The 25,090-nt window shown below is 44.5% G+C and overlaps 1 protein-coding gene across 2 annotated transcripts in view; it reads left to right on the top strand.

Moving 5' to 3' along the window:
- PPP2R5B (protein phosphatase 2 regulatory subunit B'beta) overlaps positions 1-25,090 on the top strand; it is a 51,229-nt gene that overhangs the window by 18,809 nt on the left and 7,330 nt on the right. For both annotated transcript variants that reach the window (XM_075281443.1, XM_075281442.1), the window contains exons 4-11: positions 7,482-7,583; positions 11,532-11,624; positions 13,028-13,158; positions 13,678-13,737; positions 15,523-15,631; positions 17,865-17,918; positions 19,268-19,318; positions 24,874-24,993. In XM_075281443.1, the coding sequence (XP_075137544.1) occupies positions 7,482-7,583; positions 11,532-11,624; positions 13,028-13,158; positions 13,678-13,737; positions 15,523-15,631; positions 17,865-17,918; positions 19,268-19,318; positions 24,874-24,993 (720 nt within the window). The remainder of the gene's footprint in view (positions 1-7,481; positions 7,584-11,531; positions 11,625-13,027; positions 13,159-13,677; positions 13,738-15,522; positions 15,632-17,864; positions 17,919-19,267; positions 19,319-24,873; positions 24,994-25,090) is intronic.

The following is a 25,090-nucleotide window of genomic DNA, read 5'->3' as shown; positions in this document are numbered from 1 at the left end:
GTAACCCGCCCCACTTCGCTATATCTGTTCAGAAATTGTACACTGAGATATACAGCCTGATTTTTAATAGTTAAATCGATATGTTCTACACAAAAAATAAAAGAATGTTTGGTTTCATCATGGCCGTTTCCATGCACTATCCAGCGTATCATGGACGTTTCTTTGGTCCAACAGGAGATGATGTGCTGACAAGTATTCGGCATGGGCTCATTCCTCTCATTCATGCATGTACAGAAACAAAAAAACATCTGATAGTTACTTAGACCTCATGCACATGATGACATCACAATTGTGTATAATATGGTCCCATCATTTTCTATGCAGCTGTGTGTCCAGACCATAGCACAAGGCCGCAAATATGGGCATGTATAGGACCTTCTCCATATTTTGCGGCTCTACCCAAGAACATGGGTTCGGGGAAATCACAGATGGCACTACTCCATGTTCCATCTGTTCCAGTTGTGTGCATGGGGTCTTAAAGTGAATGGGCAGCTGTAGATACAAAATAATGAAGGATGTCGTAATTTAACAGATTACCTGATCTACCCAAACTATTCCCATCATGGATTGTATCAGGGGCTCATAGTAGGGTTTATATTAAAATATTTAAGAGGTTGTCCTAGAATTGCAAGTTATTAACTATCCATGTGACAGGCGACAAGTGTTAACTTAATGGGGCTCCGAATGCTAGTAGGATCAGGAGAACAGGGGTCTCGTTTCACCGACCTAAATGTGTGATACTGATTTATTCCAGTCTATGGCAGTGATTTCCAACAGAGGTGCCGTGGAAATCCACAAGGGGGCCATGTCATTCCGGTTAGGAAGATGATATTGTATGTCTTCATGTGACATTATCTGTGCCCTTAGAACAGACCTGGGCAATGTACGGCCTGCGGGCCATATCCGACCCTGTGACTGATTCCGTCCGGCCCGCATAGCTGGACTAGGGACACGTGTCTAAGTGCCGACAGGACAGAGCAAGAAGATGGAGACGTGTGGTGTGTGCCCTAAGGTACTGAGAGGGGAGCGGAATGTGAGATGCAGGGTGGAGAGTGTGTGTGTCTGTTTGTGTGTGTGTGTGTGTGTGTGTGTGTCTCAGTAACCTAGTGGCAGAGATGGAAAGGGAATGTTATACTGGGGCAGAGATGGAGGGGGAACATGAAACTGGGGGCAGATGAACGGGGGGACATAAAATGGGAGCAGATGGAGGGGGGGACATGAAATGAGGCAGATGAAGGGGGATATGAAACTGGGGGAGAGAAGGAGGAGGATATGAAACTGGGGGAGAAATGGAGGGGGGGCATGAAACTGGGTGTAGATGAAGGGGGTGCTTAAACTGGGGACAACTGGAGGGGGCATTAAACCGTGGAGGTAGTATGAGGGGGGCCTGTCTACCTCTAGTTGCCCCGAGTTTAATGTCACCCTCCAGCTACCCCTACAGTTTAATGTCTGCTTCTATCTGCCCAAGTTTAATGTCCCCCTCTAGTTGCCCCCAGTTTAATGTCCCACTTTATCTGCCATTAATTTATTGCCCCCCTCCAACTACCCCCACTGCTAACGCTCCCCTCCAGCTGCCCCAGTTTCATGTCCCCTCTAGTTTCCACCAGTTTAAACTGGGGCACCAGTAGAGGGGCGTAATACTGTGGGGCAGTTGGAAGGGAACATTATAATGTGGGGACATACAATGTGCGGGTGACTGTAGGAGGATTATACTTTGTGGGGGCACATGAAAAGATTATTGAGAATGGGCGGAGTCAATGTAGAAGTGGGTGGAGCTAAATTTGCCACAGCGTACATGGCCCTCTAGAATAGTTTTGATTTCTTATGCAGCCCCATGGGAAAATTAATTGCCCACCCCTGCCTTAGAACGTTATTTTGTCTTTTGGTAAAAGGTTTTTTTGTAGGGGTGACCCAAGGAAAAAAATTTTCAGGAATACCATGAATCTGAGAAGGTTGGAAAACACTGGTCTATGTGAATGATGAAGAAGGGCTGGTGCAGTAGTCTACTATATCCTGCAGTCCCATAGAAATGGAATGGCAGCATGAATCCGGGAACATCACTCCATTAAAACGGGCACAGCAGACTCCCATTCTCATGATTAGAGGGGTACAGCCAATCATGGTTCAGACACCTATCACCTATCCTGAGTATTTGTAATAAATTTTGATTCTGGGACAACTGTGTTGTATCATCCATATTACGCCCATTAGAGCTATATAGATTTGTGTTGTCATTTCATCCATCGAATTTCCTTCAAGGGGTTATCCACTTTAGACAATACTTTTTAGTTTGAAAGTTCCCCATCGGGACTATTGCTGATCAACATAACAAGAGATGGGGGGCAGAGCGTTCGTAAGAAGGGAACTTGCTCTATCTACTCATAATCCCCCAAGAATATTTGGTTTTCTAATCCAGAGGCCGCTTTAGGGACAATCAGCATTTTGGATACGCTTTCCACTATATTATACTGTATATTGTAATATGGGATGGGAGCTATTAGTGTATTATTTACAATAATAGGGAGCCCACCACGCCTGTTCTGCAATTACACACGAAAATGTTCCAGAGGTCTTAAAGAACCCACCCAAATAGCAAGTCCCCAGATCCTGATGGGATGACATAGTTGTATTAGGGGGCATTCACATGGAGTTTCCGTGCGCTGATTCTGAAATGGAATTCGCGTCAGCATCCGTGCAGAAAAAAAGCCTCCCATTGATTTCAATGGGTAGCGCTCGTATGCCGGCACCCATTCAAGTCAGTGGGAGCTGGTTTTTACGCGCTCATTCTGAACGAGATTTACGTTCAGAATGAGCGGAGCGTATACTCCGTGTGAAGGCTCCCTTACAATCTTCTTTTTAACTATCGCAGTTCAGTGGCTGATGTTGGATGATAAATCTAGGACCTATTTGTTGGCTTCGTTATTGGCACACATTGAGTCTCACCCTTTTTCTGATATCTTCCTCCCTAGTTGGACAAGGCACAATAAGTGTCCACATATGGGGTGCACAGCATGTACGCCAGTTGTTTGGTGAATATTGTGCCAGAATTCTGTTGCATTTTCAATGGTACATCTGCCCCATGGTTTGGCAGCACTGCCATATCTGCCCTAGCTATTTTTCAAAAGATCTGTAATGTCAATCTCCAGTAAGGGACTTATATGACATAATTCTAAGATATTTATCATCTCTTCCCCAGATTTGCCCCCTAAGCTGCTGTATCTATAATATGTTATATATAATAGGGTATAATATAATAAATGGGTGTCGAACCCCAACAGATCACATGCTGATGACCTATGCCAAGGATAGGTCACCATTATGAAGTATCAGCTTGGGACCAGAAACTCCTTAAGGCTGAGGACTAGAGATGAGCGAACACTGTTCGGAACAGCCGTTCCGAACAGCACGCTCCCATAGAAATGAATGGAAGCGGCCGGCACGCGGGGGTTAAGCGGCCGGCCGCCGGCAAAGTCTGCGTGCCAGGTGCTTCCATTCATTTCTATGGGAGCGTGCTGTTCGGATCGGCTGATCCGAACAGTGTTCGCTCATCTCTACTGAGGACCCATGTTGCGGAAAAACAGCTTTTTTTGTTGCAGATTTTGTTGCGGTTTTTTGAGCTAAAGCCAGGAGTGGATTGAGCAGAAGGGAGAAGTATAAGGACTTCCTCAATATTTCCCATTCCTTTTGTAGCCATTCTTGACTTTGGCTCAAAAAACCGCAGCAAAATCTGCAACAAAAAAAAGCTGCGTTTCCGCAATATGGGGCCTCAGCCTTAAGGGGTTAAGGGTGCACTGTATGCCTTAGCCAGAATTGTAAGGCTCAGACGGCTGGAGCCGCTCCGCAGTCACGATGATGGTTGCTGGTTGATGAAGCTCTGGATTGCTATTCCAGCATACAGGTACCCGCCATGCTGGAGCTCCTTATGCATATGCATCCCGGTTGTAATAGATGTCACCGTAGCATCTTTCCCGAGCATCGGCGACGCCAGTCATTATGATTCACAGCTCGGTGTAGTCTGTCCTCTGTCTATACATGCGATGATTTACAATAGAAAAAAGTAAATTGTCACATAAAACCGCCAACAATAGAGTAAGTTATTACAGCTCAGCCACGGATGACATCAAACCTCTTATATTTTAGAGCTTTCAAAAGGAGGTTTTTTCTGTATTTTATATCTGGTGTATATATTGTTTTTTTATTCCTCCATTTTTTACCAAAAGCCAAATTGCACCAAAAATTGTGTCACTTTTTATATTTTGATTGGTTAAAATGGAGGGGTCTATACTCGCATCTTCCATTTAATCAGTATAAAGGAGAACATGTACAGCGGACAGTCCAGGGAGAGGAGAACATAATTTTATTACTCTCCTGTCCCTGTCCCTTCAAATAACCCAAACTGATCAGAAGTCTCATGTACCCGCAAAATGCAAGTTCTCCTAAAGCTACATTGAAAGAAATGTAAAAACTTCTGAAAGCTGGCATACAGAGAGGTAAAATGTTACTGGTTTAAGGCTTAATGTTAGGTTGCTAAAGGGTTAAAATGCACATAAGGCTCCCATTGTTAAGCTGGGGCCCCACGGGCCAGAAACCCCGCAATTCGTCCGCAGCGTTTACAGTAACAGCAAAGTGGATGGGATTCATGCGAATCTCGTGCCCACTTTGCGTTAAAATCTGCATCGCGAACTTGCTGTGATTTCCAAAACCAGCGCGGTTTTGGAAATCACTGCATGTTAATTATATCTATGGAAATGCCAGCAGCTTTCCCGTAGATATAATGGTAACAGAAAGTCAGCAGAGGAGCTTTCTGTTAAAAGTGCTGCGGGAAGAACTGCAATGCGTTCCTGCCGCGGTTTCTCCCACAGTGTTTTAGAGCTGCGGAACGTCCTGTGGGGCCTTAGCCTTAAAGTGATTCTACCATTAAAAACTTCTTTTTTTTGTGGATAAGACGTTGGAATAGCCTTTAGAAAGGCTATTCGTCTCTTACCTTTAGACGTGGTCTCCGCTGCGCCATTCCTTAGAAATACTGCTTTTTACCGGTATGCAAATGAGTTCTCTCGCAGCGATGGGGGCGTCACTGCCAGAGAAGCGTCTCCAGCGCCGCCTCCTTCTTCGTCCGCAGCATCATCTTCAATGTCTTCTTCCGGCGCAGGCTCGTAACTTCTAGGCCAAGGGCCTTGAGCAGAGCAGAGTGCGCAGGCGCACAGGCCACAGGAAAATGGCCGCTATCAATACTGTGCAAGCGGCCATTTTCCCGTGGTCTATACGCCTGCGCGGCCTACTCTGCCCAAGGCCCTTGGCCTAGATGTTATGAGCCTGCGCCGGAAAAAGACATTGAAGATGACGCTGCAGACGCAGAAGGAGGCGGTGCTGGAGACGCTTCTCTGGCAGCGGTGGGGATGCCCCCATCGCTGTTTGAGTGCTGGGTCCCGCCCCCGATCGCTGCGAGAACACTCATTTGCATACCGGTAAAAACCGTGTTTCTAAGGAACGGAAAGGTTTTAATGGTAGAATCCATTTAAGGTGTAGGTGCCAGTCTATCCAATGGAAGAGCATCTGACTTTGCGCTTGTAGAATGTAGTAATGTCGCAGCCAGAAAACACATTCTACTCACACAGGCAGTGTGTATGTGTAGAGTGACAAAGACAGGGACACGAAATGTACAGCAAACAGGTTTATTTAGAAAAAAAAAAACACAGGAAAATAAATAAACCTTGACCTCAGGCACAAATGAGCAAAATAAAATACAGCCTTAACTTCAAACAAAAGCAAAACAAAATCCTGCTCGTCCGAGTAACTAACTAAACAGTAATGATGACCTAACTATACTGTGACTTACTATCAGCCACAGGAACAAAACAAGCATGATATTTGTCTCACTGGATTCTACAGGACAGACCCAGACGCCTCCTCTCATCCCCTGGATCTGCTAGCTGCAGCCTTTTCTGGCCCAGTAATGAGCCACCTGGGGCTGAGGCCTAGTCAAGACCCGCACTGGACCACACAAGTTATAAACCTGGGGGAGATATAGCGATATTCCAGTACTCAGCCTGTCACCTTCTCAAAATATATATATACTGCAGTAGATGTTTAGCAGTAACACAGGTTAACATCAGGTGTTCAGCAAATTATACATCATAAAATGCACAATAAATACACAAAACAGTTATACAGGCCAGTCCGGGGTAAGGACCTCATTAAGTCCCCAACCCTACAAAGGAGTTGTCCAACAGTGAACTTACTAAGTGCACGCAATGCTATTCTATATGATAAAATTATGGTCTGACATGCCCAAAGACAATGGTAGTGTGAACAGTGGCCAAACAATTTTCAACAAAAAAATTTCCCTGGTGGAAAGGAAATGGAAAGTCGTTCCGGCTGCCCAATCTCTTCCACTGTGGGTGCAACGTTCGTCACCCTTTTCCACAGACCCTGATGCGAGTCAGCTGTGTGGGCTGTTTTATATCTATCTCTGATGCAAATTCTCCTTGGCAGTGTTCACTGAGCGATTGCTTCTTGTCTCTGTTACATAAAGGCAATGAGAGACAGCCAGAACGAAGGTATCACTGCTCCCCTCCTACTCCCCCGTGACAAATTCTTCCCATCCAGAACAATCTAGAAGGTGTCATTTTTTTTAATACGCCAGAAATAGTAATACACAAATAGAGCAATAATGTGATCCTGCGTGTTTTTCGGCTGCATATCTATATTTAGTCTATTGATTCATGATGTACCAGTGACAGTACAGAGACAGCGGGCACAAAGTACATCACATGCCTCAGCCATGATGTCACGGTATAGGATGAATTTTCTAGAAAACTCCAGAAATACTGATCCAAGAATCCTATGTCCACGAAGGACTGGATATTAGGCGTACACAAGTAGGCATAGTATCTTAGGGTTGGCATATAGAGGAGGGGGGTGAATCCATCAAGACCAGCATATTATACTCCAGTCTTTACATCCCCTTTACCAGTGCACTTACGGTAATTCATGACGCATTCTCCTAGGTGCAAATCTACGCCAGCTCCTTGCATGGGACAGGTGACGACCCCCACTCACTTTAAGAAAAGTGGCGAGGCCAGCGCAAAAATAAATACTGACCCCTATTATCGGAATCATTAGGGGCTTCAGCAACGGACACTCAACTCACTGTCCAGCAATTGTAGAGACTTATAGTCCAAACTACCCCTCGTCCTTAAAGGGTTAAATATAGACTATTTAAGGGCCCTTCACACGGCGTAAGCGCTCAGCTCATTCCGAGCCATACACGCGAGCGCTTCTAAACACTTCCCATTCACTTCAATGGGAGCGCTCATAATGCCGGCTTTACGCGCGCTCCCATTAAAGTGAATGGGAAGTGTTTAGAAGCGCTCGCGTGTACGGCTCGGAATGAGTCGAGCACTTACACCGTGCGAAGGGGCCCTAAGAAAGTGCATTAAAATTTACATGGTGAATAAATAACCGGTATTCTTTCTCCCCAGATCTCAGTGAATATATTCCGAACATTGCCTCCCACCGACAACCCAGAATTTGACCCTGAAGAAGATGAGCCGAATTTTGAGCCTTCCTGGCCACACCTTCAGGTAAAGCCGGACAGGCGTGCAGACAAGTGCAGTGTTATTTCTCATATGTAGTGATACTAGGTAAGGTTATTGATTTTGTCATTGGTCCATAACAATGGCCGTCTTCCCTTCACTTTACATATTACCCATGCCCAGACTTTGATTCATCACCATACACATTCCAAGAGGAAGTGCCCAATACTAACTCTATTTTTGTATATTCTATAAGATTCAGGCTGATATAGCAGAGCTGAATTTGTCATTTAAAGGGTACCCATCACCGCTCCTGATATGTCTGTGATTGGATAATATCAGACTGTCCCCAACTAGTAACGCCCAGTTGTCAATTGTCAATGTAGTGCCTAAAATAGAGATACCTGTTTCTGTGGGGTGCATATTATACTGTGTGGATCATATTATATTGTGTGGGAGTGGAGCACTGTACTGTCTGGGGTTACTAAGGGGTAGTATACTGTGTGGGCCACTGTGGAGTATTATACTGTGTTGGGGCTCTGGAGAACATATTATACTTTGTGGAGTCTTATATGCCTCTATGGGGGCCTCAGGAGAGCATTTTATACTGTGGAGGCCACTGGGGAGCATTATATACTATGTGGGGAAACTGTGGAGGGCTCAGGAGAGCATTTTAAACTGTGGAGCATTATATACCATGTGGAGCATTATATTTGGGGGAGGGGCTCAAAATTCCTGCTAGTAGCCTTGTGTGCTATGTCTGTGTCACAGCTCCTTCACTATACTCTAGAACACATGTGTAGTGCTCCATGGCCATGTCATTCCCCATACAGTACTGTGCATGAACTTGCCATGGAGTTATTGGGACCTGCACAGTACTATAGGGGATGACTATATTGGGAACATACTCAGATAGTCAGTATATATGTAAGACTTCAGTGAAGGAGCCGTGGTGTAGGCCATTAGCAGGAAGCTGTTGGGTGCGGCCCCAGAACAAGTTCCTCTGGTTGGCCTAAGGTCCTTTAGTCCGACACTGAATAAGGAAGAGCTATTACATATAAGGGGGCTCTTATTTATAAGGGAGAAACTATTATATATAAGGATGGGTTACTATATATAATTTTTTTTGCCTATCACGTAGAAATAGCTTTAAGAAAGGCTATTCTTCTCCTACCTTTAGATGTCTTCTCCCGGGCCATCGTTCCGTATATATTCCGGTTTTCGTCGGTATGCAAATGAGTTCTCTCGCAGCACTGGGGGCATCCCCAATGCTACGAGAGAAATCTCCAGTGCCGCCTCCATCTTCTTCAGGAACGGGTCTTCTTCTGGCGGTGGCTTCAAACTTCTAGGCCTCAGGCCTAGGGCAAAGCCGACTGCGCATGCCCGCCGGCCACAAGAAAATGGATGCTTACAATACTGTGTAAGTGGCCATTTTCTAGGAGCCGGTGGGCATGCGCACTCGGCTTTGCCCTAGGCCCGAGGCCTAGAAGTTTGAAGCCAACCCCCGGAAGAAGACCCGTTCCTGAAGAAGACGGAGCCGGCGCTGGAGAGTTGCTGCGAGAGAACTCATTTGCATACCAACGAAAACCGTATTATATACCGAGCGGTGGCCCAGAGAACACATCTAAAGGTAGGCGAAGAATAGCCTTTCTTAAGGCTATTCCTATGTGATAGGCAGAAAAAATTTAGTTTAAATGATAGGATCCCTATTATTTATAAGGGAGGAACTTTATAAGAGGCCTCTAAAAAGGGGGAAACTATTATATATAAGGCATCTATTATAAGGGGGAGCTATTATTTATATGGGGGGTATAATTGTTGGCAGAAGGCGGCATTATTATAGGGGGCCACTATAAGACGATGGTGTTGTTTGTATTGCAGCATTTGGGGCCTCGCTTTTCATTTTGCCCAGACCACACTTTGTCGAAAACCGGCCCTTATTGTAGTGTAGTGGAAAAACATGACATAACACAAAGTGATATCACGCTCAATATCACATGTCCCTTCACTCCATATGTAAGCGGGTTTTGCGCCACATGCTTGGATCAATCCTGCATGTTGTATTCTACAATAACTACTATAATCTATTCCTTCACAGCGGGGTAGAAAAGACATAAGCTTTCCAAGCATGGTTGCTGGTGGAAGGAAGAAAATATGATATTATAGAGGTTGTCATGAACGAAGAGCGCCATAGACTATGTCCAGTATTGCAGCTCAGCCCCATTCAATTCAGGGGGATAAGCTGCAATACCAGTCATAGCCAATAGACTGAAGTAAAGACTGTTTCACCTTCACCACGCTAGGGCTGGATATGCTTCTTCAATCTCGTTTCTGAATTCCTTTGATGGCTGACAGTCTAATTTATTTCCTCTGGAGTGAGAAGATTTATAATACACAGCCTTCCACTGTCAGAAAGGAGAAAATGAGCCCTTTTACAGCAAATAGTCAGCAGCATATAGTCACGGAGGGATTCCGTGGGGGAGGCTGGGGCACAAAAGGCAGCATGATCACTATGTGAGGGGCGCCGACCGGGGGTGGGAACGATGGGAGCTTGTGTACACATGTCATGAACAATTCATGGTGGTCAGGGACCAGACAAAGAAAGAAAGGGCAGTGTAAATGCAGCAGAAATCTACAGAAGGGATGTGGCTGATGCTTGTCAGGAGAAGTTTCACGGAGGGCGCCAAGTCTAGCGTATGCGCATGCGCCGTGTTAGTCCCCAGATGAATAATTTACCATTCACCATTGAATCTTATTTACTGTGTCAATGTCACAGGCGAAGCATGTTTAGGTCAGGCAGTAAATATTTTCCATGGAAACAGGCCTGTGATCGCCATGCTCTATATCATTCATGAATTAGTTGAAGAATAACCCTTACAATGCTGAACCTTTGGACGACAGTATTCTCTAGAGTAAGAATCATTGACCACAACTCTATAAAGATAGTCTTTGGCTTCGTGCACCGATGACAAAATGTAATGGTTATTTTTTGGGGGGGTGGCAGGGAACACGGATAAAGTATTAGCATTCCGTCATGTCATGGTGGTCGTACGCATTGGATGAATGAGGATGATTCGCCATCCGGTATATTTAATGTACTTTTAAGGGTTTTCATGGAGTCTGATATTGATGATCTATACATTGGATATCAGATTGGCATTGGCAGGGGTCTTCTGCTTGAAGAGACCGTGGCACTTAGACAGACACTGTGGCCTTTTCATTGACTACCAAGCACAGCCTTGTACATTGTATTGTGGCTGTGCTTGGTACTGCAGCTCAATCCCATTCATCTACAAGGAAGCCGTGTTACAGATGAACGTGGGGTCACGGCCTGTGCAGACAGAGCTGCACTCGCCAGATTGCCACGGCCTCCTCAAAGAGGTGATCAGCAGGGATGTTGGGCGTCAGACCCACCGATCCAATATCGATGACCTATCTTAAGGATGTGTCATCAGTATTAAAGTTCTGTCCACCATAAGGACATTGAAGAGGCTGAGCAACATTAGACCCTATTCACATCTGCGTTCGGGTAGTCCATTTAGGAAATCCATACGCATTAAAAAGCGGTTACTTGGAAAACCTGCAGTCCCCTTAGACTATAAAGGGGTCCGTGTGGTTTCTGCTCGTTGTCCACGAGAAACATCCATAGAGAAAAGTCCTGCAAGCAGCACTTTTCTCTCTGTATGTTTCATGTGGAGACCGCACGGACCCCATTATAGTCTATGGGGTTCATGTGATTTCCTTGGGTAACCGCTTTTTAATCTGGATAGTTTTCCATCACCAAGTGGACTCCCTAAATGGGAACCCAAACGCAGCCTTATTCTGCAGGTCAGCGGGGTCCCAAGGTTTGTTCGTTCAACGCACAAGACAAATCCTCAACCTAAAATCAGATATTAGTTCTATCTATCATATTGCCATAGCACTAACACATCGTCTCTCATGGCCGATACTTATTATGCTTATTCTACCTTCTCCTTTGCTTCTGTCTATTTCTAGTTGGTTTACGAATTCTTTCTCCGATTCCTGGAAAGTCAGGACTTCCAACCTTCACTGGCCAAGAGATATGTGGACCAGAAGTTTGTCCTTATGGTGAGTACTTGTATAGCGCCGCTAGTCCTTGCTCCTCTACTACGGTATTGTTCTCCGAGCTCACAACATTCACCGGCATGACCGTAATTACCATAATCAGAACAAACAGACTTAATATTGATGTTACTAGGTAACCAACGCCATGCAGACAGATATAATACTACCTGCTTACACTCTCCGCCATGCATTACTGTCTCCGTTCTACAATCCTTTACCCTGTTTGTCTCTTTTAATAGCTACAATTTGTAAAGACTGGAATAAAATTGCTAACCCCAGAGCTCCAGGGCCACGCGGATCGCTTGGATATTATATATGATAATAATGTATTCAGATCCTCATTCAGCTCAGGTTATTGTACCAGTGTTTAACACCCGTACCCCACGCAATTCACTTAGGCTGGTGTCTCCGCACCTCATCAGTTCTGTGATTCGTCGAAAGACTCATAAGAACGGGTTGCTTATAGAGCCCATTCATTTCAATGGGTTATTAAAGCCATCCGCCGGTGAGCATTTGTGAATTTTCACAGTGTATCTGCTTTTTTGAGCGGAGACAAAAGTCAGACGTGCGGCACTTATGCACTGTCCAAAAATAAGGATACTCGAAAGACAGCAACATATCTGTTTTTTTCTAACATTGAGATGTATGGAAAGCGGACACAAACAAATTACCAGCGAGTAATAATCCATTTGCGTCCATTTCACAATCCGTTTTCCCTCTTCATTGTTTCGCACGTACGGTTTTATATACGCGCTGTCGGCTTTCCCATTATGTGCCATGGAGCAAGAGATATCAGTGCTGTTACCAATGTCTACCCACTGTCAGAAAGGTGTTCTTGTCAGTCTAGCTGACTGTATTCGTCTATAGACTAGTACTCGGAGGCGTTCTTCATAGCTTAGCGTCATGGCTCAGCGATAAGGAGCGCCCCCTCTGACAGTACAGAGCTATGAACAGTACTGTCAGGAGGGGCGCTCCTCACAGCCCAGCTAGACTGTTAGGAACGCCCTTCTGACAGTGGGGAGATATTGGTAACGACACCGATATCTCTTGCCCCAGGGCACATAGCGGGAAAGTCGACAGTGCGCTGAATTCAGTGCTCTGTAGGCTTTCTAGCGGTGTATAAAACCGCATATGCCCAAGGACATGAAAGGTCCTCTTTAAATATTGATGACCTGTCCTTATGATAGGTCATCAATATCAGATCAGCAATGGTCTCAGCTGTTCAAAGTGGTTCTTCTGCTTAACAGGCCAGTGACACCACATTCATCCACCATGCAGCCTGCCTGCAGCTCAGTCCCATTCAAGTGAATGAGGCTGAGCTTCAGTACCATGCACAGTCACTATACAATGTAGGCTACTTTGTAAGGTTTTTAACTTCCTTTCTGACTCGTTTCTCTATTTTATAGCTCCTGGAACTGTTTGACAGTGAGGACCCCCGTGAGCGGGAATATCTGAAGACCATTCTGCACCGTGTTTATGGAAAATTCCTGGGACTCCGAGCTTATATCAGAAAACAATGTAACAATATCTTTCTCAGGTACAGACTATACTAGATGCAATATGTGTACATGCTCTGACCAGAGGAGTAGCTAAAGGTTCAGCACAGGGGGCCAAACGTATCCAAGTGGGCCCCCAACCCAAGTATACCAATATAAAAATGTAAAAAGTTGGCTAGGTGTCTCCTCCATTGCTTTGTATGTATATAGAGTGGCTGCAGTGATGACATCACACTGATGGGACTGGTTTATCATCCAGTGTGCTGATTGGCTGCAGTGATGACATCACACTGATGGGACCATCCGTTGTCCTGATTGGCTGTAGTGTTCATCCTGACGTGATGTCACCGCTACAGCCACTCAGAACGGTGGAGGAGACGGCCATAAATGGCAAGTAAATATCATATTGGTCTGGATCTGTATATTTAGGTTCCCAGGTTTGTATGGTAAAGTGACAGCAGTCATGACGTTCCTGACATTACGACTCGTACACCCGCTTCACAACATACTGTAATGTACTTCTCTTCTGTGGATCTAATTGTATTTCTTTTGCGCTGCAGATTTATCTATGAGACAGAGCGGTTTAATGGCGTGGCCGAACTACTGGAAATCCTGGGCAGGTGAGTGACACATAGAGGCCTAAAGCTGTCCAAATTCAAAATGGCTGTCAGTCCAATAGGCATTCAACCGAAATAAATTTCACCCAATACCCACGGTTTCACAGCTCATGTACTGAATAGGAGAGGGGACATGTCTGATAGTAAAGGGATTCATATGTCTGATCCATTCCTCACTGATCCCTATCAATCTATCTATCTATCTATCTATCTATCTCCTATCTATCTATCTATCTATCTATCTATCTATCTATCTATCTCCTATCTATCTATCTATCTATCTATCTATCTATCTATCTATCTATCTCCTATCTATCTTTCTATCTATCTATCTATCTATCTATCTATCTATCTATCTATCTCCTATCTATCTATCTATCTCCTATCTATCTATCTATCTATCTATCTATCTATCTATCTATCTAATCATCCATCCGTCTGTCTATTTACTGTCTAGATTGCCAGTTATCAATGTATCTACTATGTGTCCATCTATTTGTTTGTCTATCTATCTATCTATCTATCTATCTATCTATCTATCTATCTATCTCCTATCTATCCATCCGTCTATTTACTGTCTATCTATCTATTTAGCTAGTTAGCAATTCATCTATCTATCTATCTATCTATCTATCTATCTATCTATCTATCTATCTATCTATCTATCTATCTATCCATCTGTCTATTTGCTGTCTATATTTAGCTAGTTAGCAATTTATCTATCTTTCTATTTGTCTATCTATCTATATATCATTCTATCTATCTATCTATCTATCTATCTATCTATCTATCTATCATTCTATCTATCTATCTATCTATCTATCTATCTATCTATCTATCTATTGTCTATAAATAAGCTTTCTATCAATCTTTCTACTGCCTATATATCCGTCTCTACATATGACATTTGTGTCCTTCTATTGATTCTATTTGGGAGACTACAACTTCCAGCATGCCCTGACTGCTACAGACCTTCTGGAAATGCTGGGAGTTGTAATTTCCCCAAAATGGCTTTACAGAAGTGATTGGACAGGCCGTACATGGAGATACTGTATGTACAAGTGACATGTAAGTGTTATCTAAGGTGTCTGGCTGGGGCTCAGAATCCTCCCACCTTCAGAGAATGAACATGTGTTTGGCTTAGCTGGTCCAGGGAATCGTGAATAATTCTCCTGCACATCCATCAAACACAGAGTTCGATAGAATCTAATATAACACAAGTAATATCTCCCACAATGTATACTATATGACAGTCCTATAGATAATATACATTTATTAAAGAGAATCTTTCAAGACCTCGTAATGGGCGGTGTTATAGAACGCTAGAAAGCTGATATGTGAATAAGGTCCATAAGCAGCATTCTCATACGATCAAATTTGGAGGAATTTAAGGAATTCAGAAGCAGAATTTTTCCACTTGACCAAATTCGCTGCCGAATCTATGGTGAAATTTGGAAATTCCATCTCAAGTTCCCATATTGTTCCACGTCCCATTCATTCAATGGGAGTTATCAGGCTGAAGATCAAGCATGACGCTTATTATTTCTGTTAGCTGATAAAATCACCTACATTTCAATGAAATGAATGGAAGCTGATATCTGGCAGAAATTTAAGGAGGAATCTACGTCAATTTCAGCTCCAGAGTTCCAATGTGAACATACCCTTAGACAATGTGTGGATGGAATTAGCCAGAGTCCCATCCACTTTGCCGATACGTTTTCTCATTGTGGGGCCCCGGGCCATATTTTGTAAATCTAAAACTGACCTTTTTTCCTTCATCTTGTACAGTATCATCAATGGATTTGCTTTACCACTAAAATCTGAACACAAGCAGTTTCTTGTCCGAGTATTAATACCTCTTCACTCCGCAAAATCCCTCTCTATATTTCATGCACAGGTAAGAGATAGGAATGGTTAAAATGTTACTGTATAAAGGGAGACATCAGTGCCTTGGGGGGTAACCAAGGAAGGGACCCTACATATCAGGCCTCATGCGTACAGCTTTATTTCACAATCCCATAGTCTTTCATCATATGATATACCTACATATGGCCAGTGGGTACACCAAAAAGGCAGACTAAGGAGCTGCTGTGGGGCCCATGGAGGTAGGGGGGCCCTGCTCTGATCTTCTTCTCTATAACTGCCACTAGGGGGAGCACAGTGTAAGGTTTCATTCGCATGACCGTGTACATTGTCAGTGGGCTAGCCGAATTTTTCACAGCTATTTATAATAGCTTCATACACATGCCCATAGATTATCAGTGGCCTATGTATGCAGCGTGAGCCTGGGGCAAAACTCCTATACCTGTCTGTTTTGTGGCCCGTGCTCACTGAAGAAAGCAAACTGGTCCGTTGATAAGATAAGATAATTCTTTAATAGTCCCACAATGGGGAAATTTCAGTGATACAGTTTCATGGATGGTACAGTAGTATATAACAAGAGAGAAACACATACAAGCTCATGGCAGAAAGAAAAATCCTAGGAATCATAGCAACTAAAAAGAAAGAAACACAGACACACTGCAGGATCATTTAGTTCTCTGTGTGAAGTGATGTTGATAATACAGCCCAACCGTGGTTGGAGGACATGAGGAGAGGGATCACAGCATGTAGATATAACAGGCAGAAACGTTTTTTGCAGAGGTGGGGACATAGGCAGCTATCATGATAACATGTGGTAGTTCCTTTGGTAGGTAGTGAGATCTCCTGCTCACAGCTGATAGTTCGGTATTTTGTATCAGCGCTATTGTTCCTTAACCACAAAAAATGCCCCAAATGTCCTTCATCACAAGCCCTCCTGTTCCTTTCTTCTTACCACTGTGTTCTACTGCCCAAAGAAGTCTGAAGCCATCCAGGTAGACAGGGTGCTGCTCTCTTGCCAAGCTTCCATAAACACATAGGTAAGTGGGTGATGGTTCCCAGGCTGTAACAGAGTCCCACGTGTCCACAGTAATAGAAAGAAATACCAGTCAGCTGTAGCATCTTCACACACCAGCAATAGACTCCAAAAAAAACATCTCCTTGAAAGAAGAAGTCCATACTTCCATGCAGGTGTCTCCTCCAATGCTTTGTCTGCCTTATGGTTACCATGCTGTCCTTAGCTTGTGGGGGGATGGTAACAGGCACATGTCCACAAAGGAAATCCAGCTGAATCAGGTCTTGAGTCTTGTCCATGCTTTAACAATAGAAAAAAAAGGAAAAAAAAATACTCCACAGTGTCTTCCATTCGATTTATAGTTGCTAATTCATAGAGCTAGTTTGCTTGAGTAGAGGATTCTTGAAGATACAGACAAAAAGAGTGAAAAGGAAAGATAAAGGTTGCTCTCAGCTTGAAGCTCTGTATCGAGGCAGCCACTCATGCGGCGCCATCTTGGGGGAAAAAAAAGGCAGACATCATCCATGTGCCATTCAATAGTCTGGTGTTTATGTATCCTATTATTTTTACAGCCTCCACTGAGTTCAATAGTAGCTGACTTAATTCCTATGCACGGAGCTCCCCCTATTGGTGGCTCTTGACAGAAAGTTTTATCACTCTAAACCTGAACGAGCTGTATAGAGGAGAGTTATCAAAGTCTGGTATAAATACATTGAAATATATGGGGGGCATGACAAAAGTAGCAATTTTTGACACACGGTCATATAATAAAAAGATTCCCCTATTTGTACTATACGTGCCATTGTTCTTCAAAGTGGGATAAGTGGTGGTGATGGGGCTTTATAACCCCCAAAATTTACCGGTGCAAATAATGACTTAATGGCGGACAGTCATGCTAGTCCCTAGCTGGTACAGATGTGGCCACTTTTGGTAAACTTCACTCCGATTGGCCATTCATTAAGACTGACATACTATACACCTGTCTTAATAAATCCGCCCCATGATGTTTAGAATGAGCACCATAATACGTGAAAGAAAAAAAATTGTGTCCAGGAAGCATTGCCTGGCCCATAAGAATCCTTTATACCACCTGACGATCTCCATACGAGAAAACAGAACCCCATAGACCGTAATAATGTATTACAAACAAGGCATGGACTTACTGTTCAGAAGTGTTAAATTTATATATGTATAATATCTGATTTTTTTGGAGTTTTCAGCTAACAGCTCGTATATCGTATTATTCTATCCCCAGCTTGCTTACTGTGCTGTCCAGTTCCTGGAAAAAGACTCTTCATTAACAGAACATGTACGTACCATTGTGTTATCACATGCGGTAACTTACTGAACATCCCTTACTAAGACGGTCTGTGGGATTTTTAGATTGCGCTGAATTTTTAGCAATTGTATAATTTATATGTTGCTCTTTTTAATAAAAAGTGGTGAACAATGAAAGACTAGAATGGTGTGTTCTCCACGTGGTGTTCGTATGAGTAACGGGGAGAGAAAATTCCTCCAAGAACTACTTTCCTCTCCGCAAGACTCGTACTGGAAAACACACAGACCCCATTATAGTCTATGGAGTCCTTGTGTTTTCATTGCTCACCGCTTGCAACACATTCAGTATTCTGTTAAGAGGGTCCCCAAGCGGACTTCCCGAACAGAATACCGAACGCAGATGTGAACCAGACCTAACTTCACATCTGCACTGGGTTGTTCATTGATCAGGTCCATCAAAGGAACCAAAATAAAGAAACAGGTCCATCAAAGGAACCAGAGGACAGGTGGAACTCTACACTAGCAGATACACTATAGTCAATGGTGTCCGTTGTGTGTGCAATGTGTTTAAAGTGAAATCTGCGGATGGAAAATATAGGTTGTCTCCTATTTTTGCCTGTTTTCACGGATCCCTCCATACACTGAAATATATGCGGGATCTGTGAAAACTGGTGCTCATTAGTTGTAACATCTATTTGTCATACACTAAAGCTTTTGGATATCCAGACAGGTCGATTTGGACCATTTTCAGCTGATTCCCGACTTTTTTGTTACCCAAACAACTGCCACAGAGACCAAAAAACTGATGTGTTGGATTCTTTGGAGGACACTGTTTGGGGTAGCCTTTAGATACTTGCTCATACCAAGCCTGTATCCCATTATGGATTCCCAGACTAGGCCACAGATTGGGACAGAAATTGATCTGTGATTTGTCATTTTGGCGAATGACGATGCCATGTAAAATGAAAACCATCACGGATAAACCATGAACAAAAACTGGTGTAGATTTTAGCCAAGGCGCAGGGACTCCCAGGGGATGCACCTAATTCATGATGAAGAACGCCTTCCCTTTTCCTTTTTATGAGTTTCTGACCACTTACATTAATGTCAGCTGAACCCGCTGGTTACGGCAATGCCGGCGACCACTTAATGTATCTGACTGCAGATGTCGAGGGAGAGATTTGATCATTTGGATTACAATGGGCCTGATCTCTTTTTTCGCAGGGGAGATAAGCTGCAACTGGAGATGTCTGACAATAGCTTTTTATTATGCATGCATGTCAGAGCCAGATATACATGTCTATGAGGGGTTGACACTAGTCACACATGGGGATTATACTGATATATATCAACCAACCATGTTCTTCTGTTTCTTTGCAGGTAATTCGAGGTTTGTTAAAGTATTGGCCAAAGACCTGTACTCAGAAAGAGGTAAGCCGATGCCCAATATGTTATAAATGTGGAATCTATAATAGGGGAACCTTGTAAGCTTATGAGCTACAGAATTCCAGGGCAGGGACCTTTTCCCTTTACATGTGCGTGGACTCCAATAATCTTATTCCGTAGTTAGCCAAAGTGCCACCTATATCATGCCAGATACAATGCCTACATGGCAACATATTTGATAAGGTTGATAAACATACAAGTCCATCATGTCCAAATTGTTCTCCTAGCAAGCTGATCCAGAAGAAGGCAAACATCCCCCATGAGGTTACCCCATTCAACGGAAAGAAAATCCTTCCCAACTCCACATATTGAGAATGGACTAAGTCCCTAGACCAGGGGTCAGCAACCTTGGGCACTCCGGCTGCTGTGAAACTACAACTCCTAACATGCTCTATTCGCTTCCATTGGAGATCCAAGAACAACAGATTGTGTATGCATGCTGGGAGTTGTGGTTATCCAATAGCTGGTTGCCTACCCCTCCCCTAGACCAACATCCAATACAAAAAAATGTACTTTCCATAAGCTGTGAAACTTTTCAAGAAAACTCATCCAGGCCCTTCTTGAATATGTACAAGTTATGAACCATCACCAAATCAAGGCCCGTGTGTAAGTTCCTCCTTTCTTCCTGCTCATACAAAGATGGGAGTTGGAGAACAGAGCCAACACAACCAGGAGCAGTGTTGTGTCAAAGCTATGTCAAAGACAGTTGGACAATCAGCTATATAAAGGTGTTACACAGACTCTACATCAGCAAAATAGTTAGACTGTTTTTAATGAAGTTTTCTGAACTTTTTCAACATAAAAAGGGGCTATCCACTTTCTAAGATTCATGGCCAATCCTTAAGATAGAACATCAATATTAGATCTGCAGGGGTTCAACAGATCAACGGTACTGAGATAGCAATAAATAAATGTTAAAAATCAACAGCGGATAAATCTATTAGCACTCCAGTTTGCAGGATCTGCGTCTGAAAATTGGAGAATTCTTGCAGAGAACCTATGGTTTAGTTTCCTTTCATGCAGGGAACACACAGATTAGTTTCTTTCTTGTCTGTAAGAGGGTGGGTCTCACTAAGATGGAGGGTTTGCCTCTGATTGCCGATAGAGTAGTGGGGTGGGGGGGAGGCTCCTGCTGCAGCCAGACACAAGAGAGTAAGAAAGATGAGGAGGAACCACACTTGGCAGAGATATACGAGATTTGCTCATATATATATATATATATATATATATATATATATATATATATATTGCTGCAATTAAAATTTTTAGAATTTTCTAAATTTAGAGATTTTTTAATAATTAGATTTTTTGTTACCTGCGACCTGAGAACTGTAAGTGAAGTAAAGCTAATGGAAGGTGTCTAGCGCAGCGATCCCGTAGTCCGATACCTGGACGAGTCTCTATCGGGGTCGGCACATGTTATGTAATAAATCAGTTATTCGGCTTTTATGTGTCAGTGTCAGCGGATGATTACACAGCTATTGTACCCGCGGAGCAGATATCATGTGAATATCTGACATTTCTTAGCAACCTTGGTATCCATGGAAACAGTTTTTTGCTAGCTATAGCGTTTCCACCTTATTCCAGACATTGCTGAAGATTCCGGTAAATGTAACAATGGTTCACCGTATTAACCAATATAACCCGGCTAATGAAATCTCTCCGACACGTCCGGACGTTCACTGGACATACATCAACGTGTATCATGGGTTATAGGACTACGGGCCCAGCAGATCACGGGTCTGACTGTAATGGTGTCCGTAAGATTTCCTTTATGGTATCTGTCATTTCTGTGAGCAAAATAGTGCTGCATGCTGCGAAATTTTTTCCTACATTTTTGAGATTATATGGCGGGGAGGTGGCTAATGGAGCCTTCAACACAGATGTGAACTCAACTCAAAGCAAGTTCAGTTTTGGAAGTTTTACTGTATGCTGTCTTTATATAGAGAGTCCCTGTGACAACACTGCCTGTCATACTATGAGAACACTATTTATTACAGCTGGTGTTTCCTACATCAAGCTTAATAAAGGCCCCAAATGGCGCAATTGTCAAGAGGCTCCGACCTCTTATTAAATCAGGTGTAATAGATGTGCCAGAATGGAAATCTACGCCACTCAGGAGCTGACGTAGATTAACCCACACCAGAAAACTGCCATAAGTTGTAATAAACTTATTCAATGGTGAAGCAGGAGCAGGTCTTAGTAGCAGGAGGTGCGATGTAATGACATCACTTATATCAAGCCTGCTGCTCCCTGAAGCCTCCGCACCCAAAGACAGCATAGAGAACAGCAGGGGAACACGACTAGGTGAGTGGTAAGTTTGTTTGATTCTGTGGGTGCTCCAGAAGAGGGAAGAGTGGGGGCACTAGGAGAGGGACATAATATTGTGGGGGCACCAGAGGAGGGATATAATACTGGGGGGGCACCAGAGGAGGGACATAATACTGGGGGGGCACCAGAGGAGGGACATAATACTGTGGGGGCACCAGAGGAGGGACATAATACTGGGGGGGCACCAGAGGAGGGGCATAATACTGGGGGGGCACCAGAGAAGGGACATAATACGGGGGGGGCACCAGAGGAGGGATATAATACTGGGGGGGCACCAGAGGAGGGATATAATACTCGGGGGGCACCAGAGGAGGGACATAATACTGGGGGGGCACCAGAGGAGGGATATAATACTCGGGGGGCACCAGAGGAGGGACATAATACTGGGGGGGCACCAGAGGAGGGATATAATACTCGGGGGGCACCAGAGGAGGGACATAATACTGGGGGGGCACCAGAGGAGGGACATAATACTGTGGGGGCACCAGAGGAGGGACATAATACTGGGGGGGCACCAGAGGAGGGGCATAATACTGGGGGGGCACCAGAGAAGGGACATAATACTGGGGGGGCACCAGAGGAGGGACATAATACTGGGGGGGCACCAGAGGAGGGACATAATACTGGGGGGGCACCAGAGGAGGGATATAATACTCGGGGGGCACCAGAGGAGGGACATAATACTGGGGGGGCACCAGAGGAGGGACATAATACTGGGGGGGCACCAGAGGAGGGACATAATACTGGGGGGGCACCAGAGGAGGGACATAATACTGGGGGGGCACCAGAGGAGGGACATAATACTGGGGGGGCACCAGAGGAGGGACATAATACTGGGGGGGCACCAGAGGAGGGATATAATACTCGGGGGGCACCAGAGGAGGGACATAATACTGGGGGGGCACCAGAGGAGGGATATAATACTCGGGGGGCACCAGAGGAGGGACATAATACTGGGGGGGCACCAGAGGAGGGATATAATACTCGGGGGGCACCAGAGGAGGGACATAATACTGGGGGGGCACCAGAGGAGGGACATAATACTGTGGGGGCACCAGAGGAGGGACATAATACTGGGGGGGCACCAGAGGAGGGGCATAATACTGGGGGGGCACCAGAGAAGGGACATAATACTGGGGGGGCACCAGAGGAGGGATATAATACTGGGGGGGCACCAGAGGAGGGATATAATACTCGGGGGGCACCAGAGGAGGGACATAATACTGGGGGGCACCAGAGGAGGGACATAATACTGGGGGGGCACCAGAGGAGGGACATAATACTGGGGGGGCACCAGAGGAGGGACATAATACTGGGGGGGCACCAGAGGAGGGACATAATACTGGGGGGGCACCAGAGGAGGGGCATAATACTGGGGGGGCACCAGAGAAGGGACATAATACTGGGGGGGCACCAGAGGAGGGATATAATACTGGGGGGGCACCAGAGGAGGGATATAATACTCGGGGGGCACCAGAGGAGGGACATAATACTGGGGGGCACCAGAGGAGGGACATAATACTGGGGGGGCACCAGAGGAGGGACATAATACTGGGGGGGCACCAGAGGAGGGACATAATACTGGGGGGGCACCAGAGGAGGGATATAATACTCGGGGGGCACCAGAGGAGGGACATAATACTGGGGGGCACCAGAGGAGGGACTTAATACTGGGGGGGCACCAGAGGAGAGATATAATACTCGGGGGGCACCAGAGGAGGGACATAATACTGGGGGGGCACCAGAGGAGGGGCATAATACTGGGGGGGCACCAGAGGAGGGACATAATACTGTGAGAGCACCAGAGGAGGGATATAATACTATGAGTGTACGGGGGTGGGACATAACACTGTGGGGACACCAAGATGGGACATAATACTGTGACAGCACCAGGGGAAGGATATAATACTGTGGAAGCACCAGGAGAGGGATATAATACTGTGAGGGCACCAAGGGTTGGATATAATATTGTGAGGGCACTGAGGAAGAGAAATAATACTGTGGAAGCACCAGGAGAGGGACATAATACTGTGGGTGGGCACCATAAGAGAGATATAATACTGTGAGGGCACCATGAGATGGACATAATACTGTGAAGGCATTGGGGGTGGGATATAATACTGTGGGGACACAAGGAGAGGGACGTAATAATGTGAGGACACCAGGAGAGGGTCTTTAATGTCCCTCTTCAGCTGCCCCCATGGTATAAACCATGGGTGCACCAGGACAGGGACTTTATACTGTGGGAGCAACTTGATGGGAATGGGTGGAGTGGAAGTGGGTGAGAGGTATATGCCAAATCACTAATATTAGTCATAAAACAATAATCTTAATTAGAGACCATAAGGTTATGGACAGTCATGATATTGAACCACTCAATGCTCTTGTGTTATGATGTCATCATTATGTCAGGGAGATATGAGCGCCACAGGCTCTTGTACCTTCAGTTACAGATGACATATGGTGGTACGCATCTTCTCACCTTGTTATGGGATCCGGGATCTTCATCATACACTTCTTCAGTATGAGATATTGATACTTCTCTGTACTTGGTATAGATATCATGGTGTATGACATACGTAAGTGTGTTTTTATTTAGTGATGTCATACAGAGGGTAAATAGTGATTACAACAATATGTGCTGGTAAGATGGTGACCACTCCCATATCTTACATTTGCACGCACGTCCTTAGGTTTACACGTAACCAGCAAATTATTTCCTTGTTATTTCTAAAATATAATTATTGTAATGAGTGTTTATCAGAATAAGGAAGGGAAATCGCCCGGAACAGGGAACAGACTGATAGCTGTTATGGGAAAGTTTCTGTATAATTTATTCATTATATCCTTGCTGAGAGGTCTAGGAGGCGGAGCTATCAATGATTGACAGCGATCTCTGTATGTAGAGAGAAGTCTGTCAATCGCTGATAGCTCCGCCTCCTAGACTTCTCAACATCGAAAGAGATTTCAGTGGATAAGGGACAAGTTATACTGAATCTTCTCCCACAATACTATATATTAATCTGCTCATCTACTCCTGCTCAATAACATGCCGTCTGAAGATTGCACCGCAATTTTCATGCGATAGGTTCCCCTTAAGTGATACAAAACCCCGGATGACTCTATACTCTGAAACCATGTCACTATGACCTATTAACCAATAACCATGATGTCTGATTAGAAATGTAACCTGTGGTGTCTCCTGACAGGTGATGTTCCTTGGAGAGTTGGAAGAGATTTTGGATGTTATAGAACCATCCCAGTTTGTTAAGATCCAGGAACCACTTTTTAAACAAATCGCTCGCTGTGTTTCCAGTCCGCACTTCCAGGTATAAAATCTTCTTGTGAAGCGAATGAGAGATATTGTAGATAGATAGATAGATAGATAGATAGATAGATAGATAGATAGATAGATACTGTATATAG

The sequence above is a fragment of the Leptodactylus fuscus genome, chromosome 7 (assembly GCF_031893055.1).
Source record: "Leptodactylus fuscus isolate aLepFus1 chromosome 7, aLepFus1.hap2, whole genome shotgun sequence".
Taxonomy (NCBI): domain Eukaryota; kingdom Metazoa; phylum Chordata; class Amphibia; order Anura; family Leptodactylidae; genus Leptodactylus; species Leptodactylus fuscus.
This window is presented reverse-complemented; position numbering and strand designations above follow the sequence as displayed.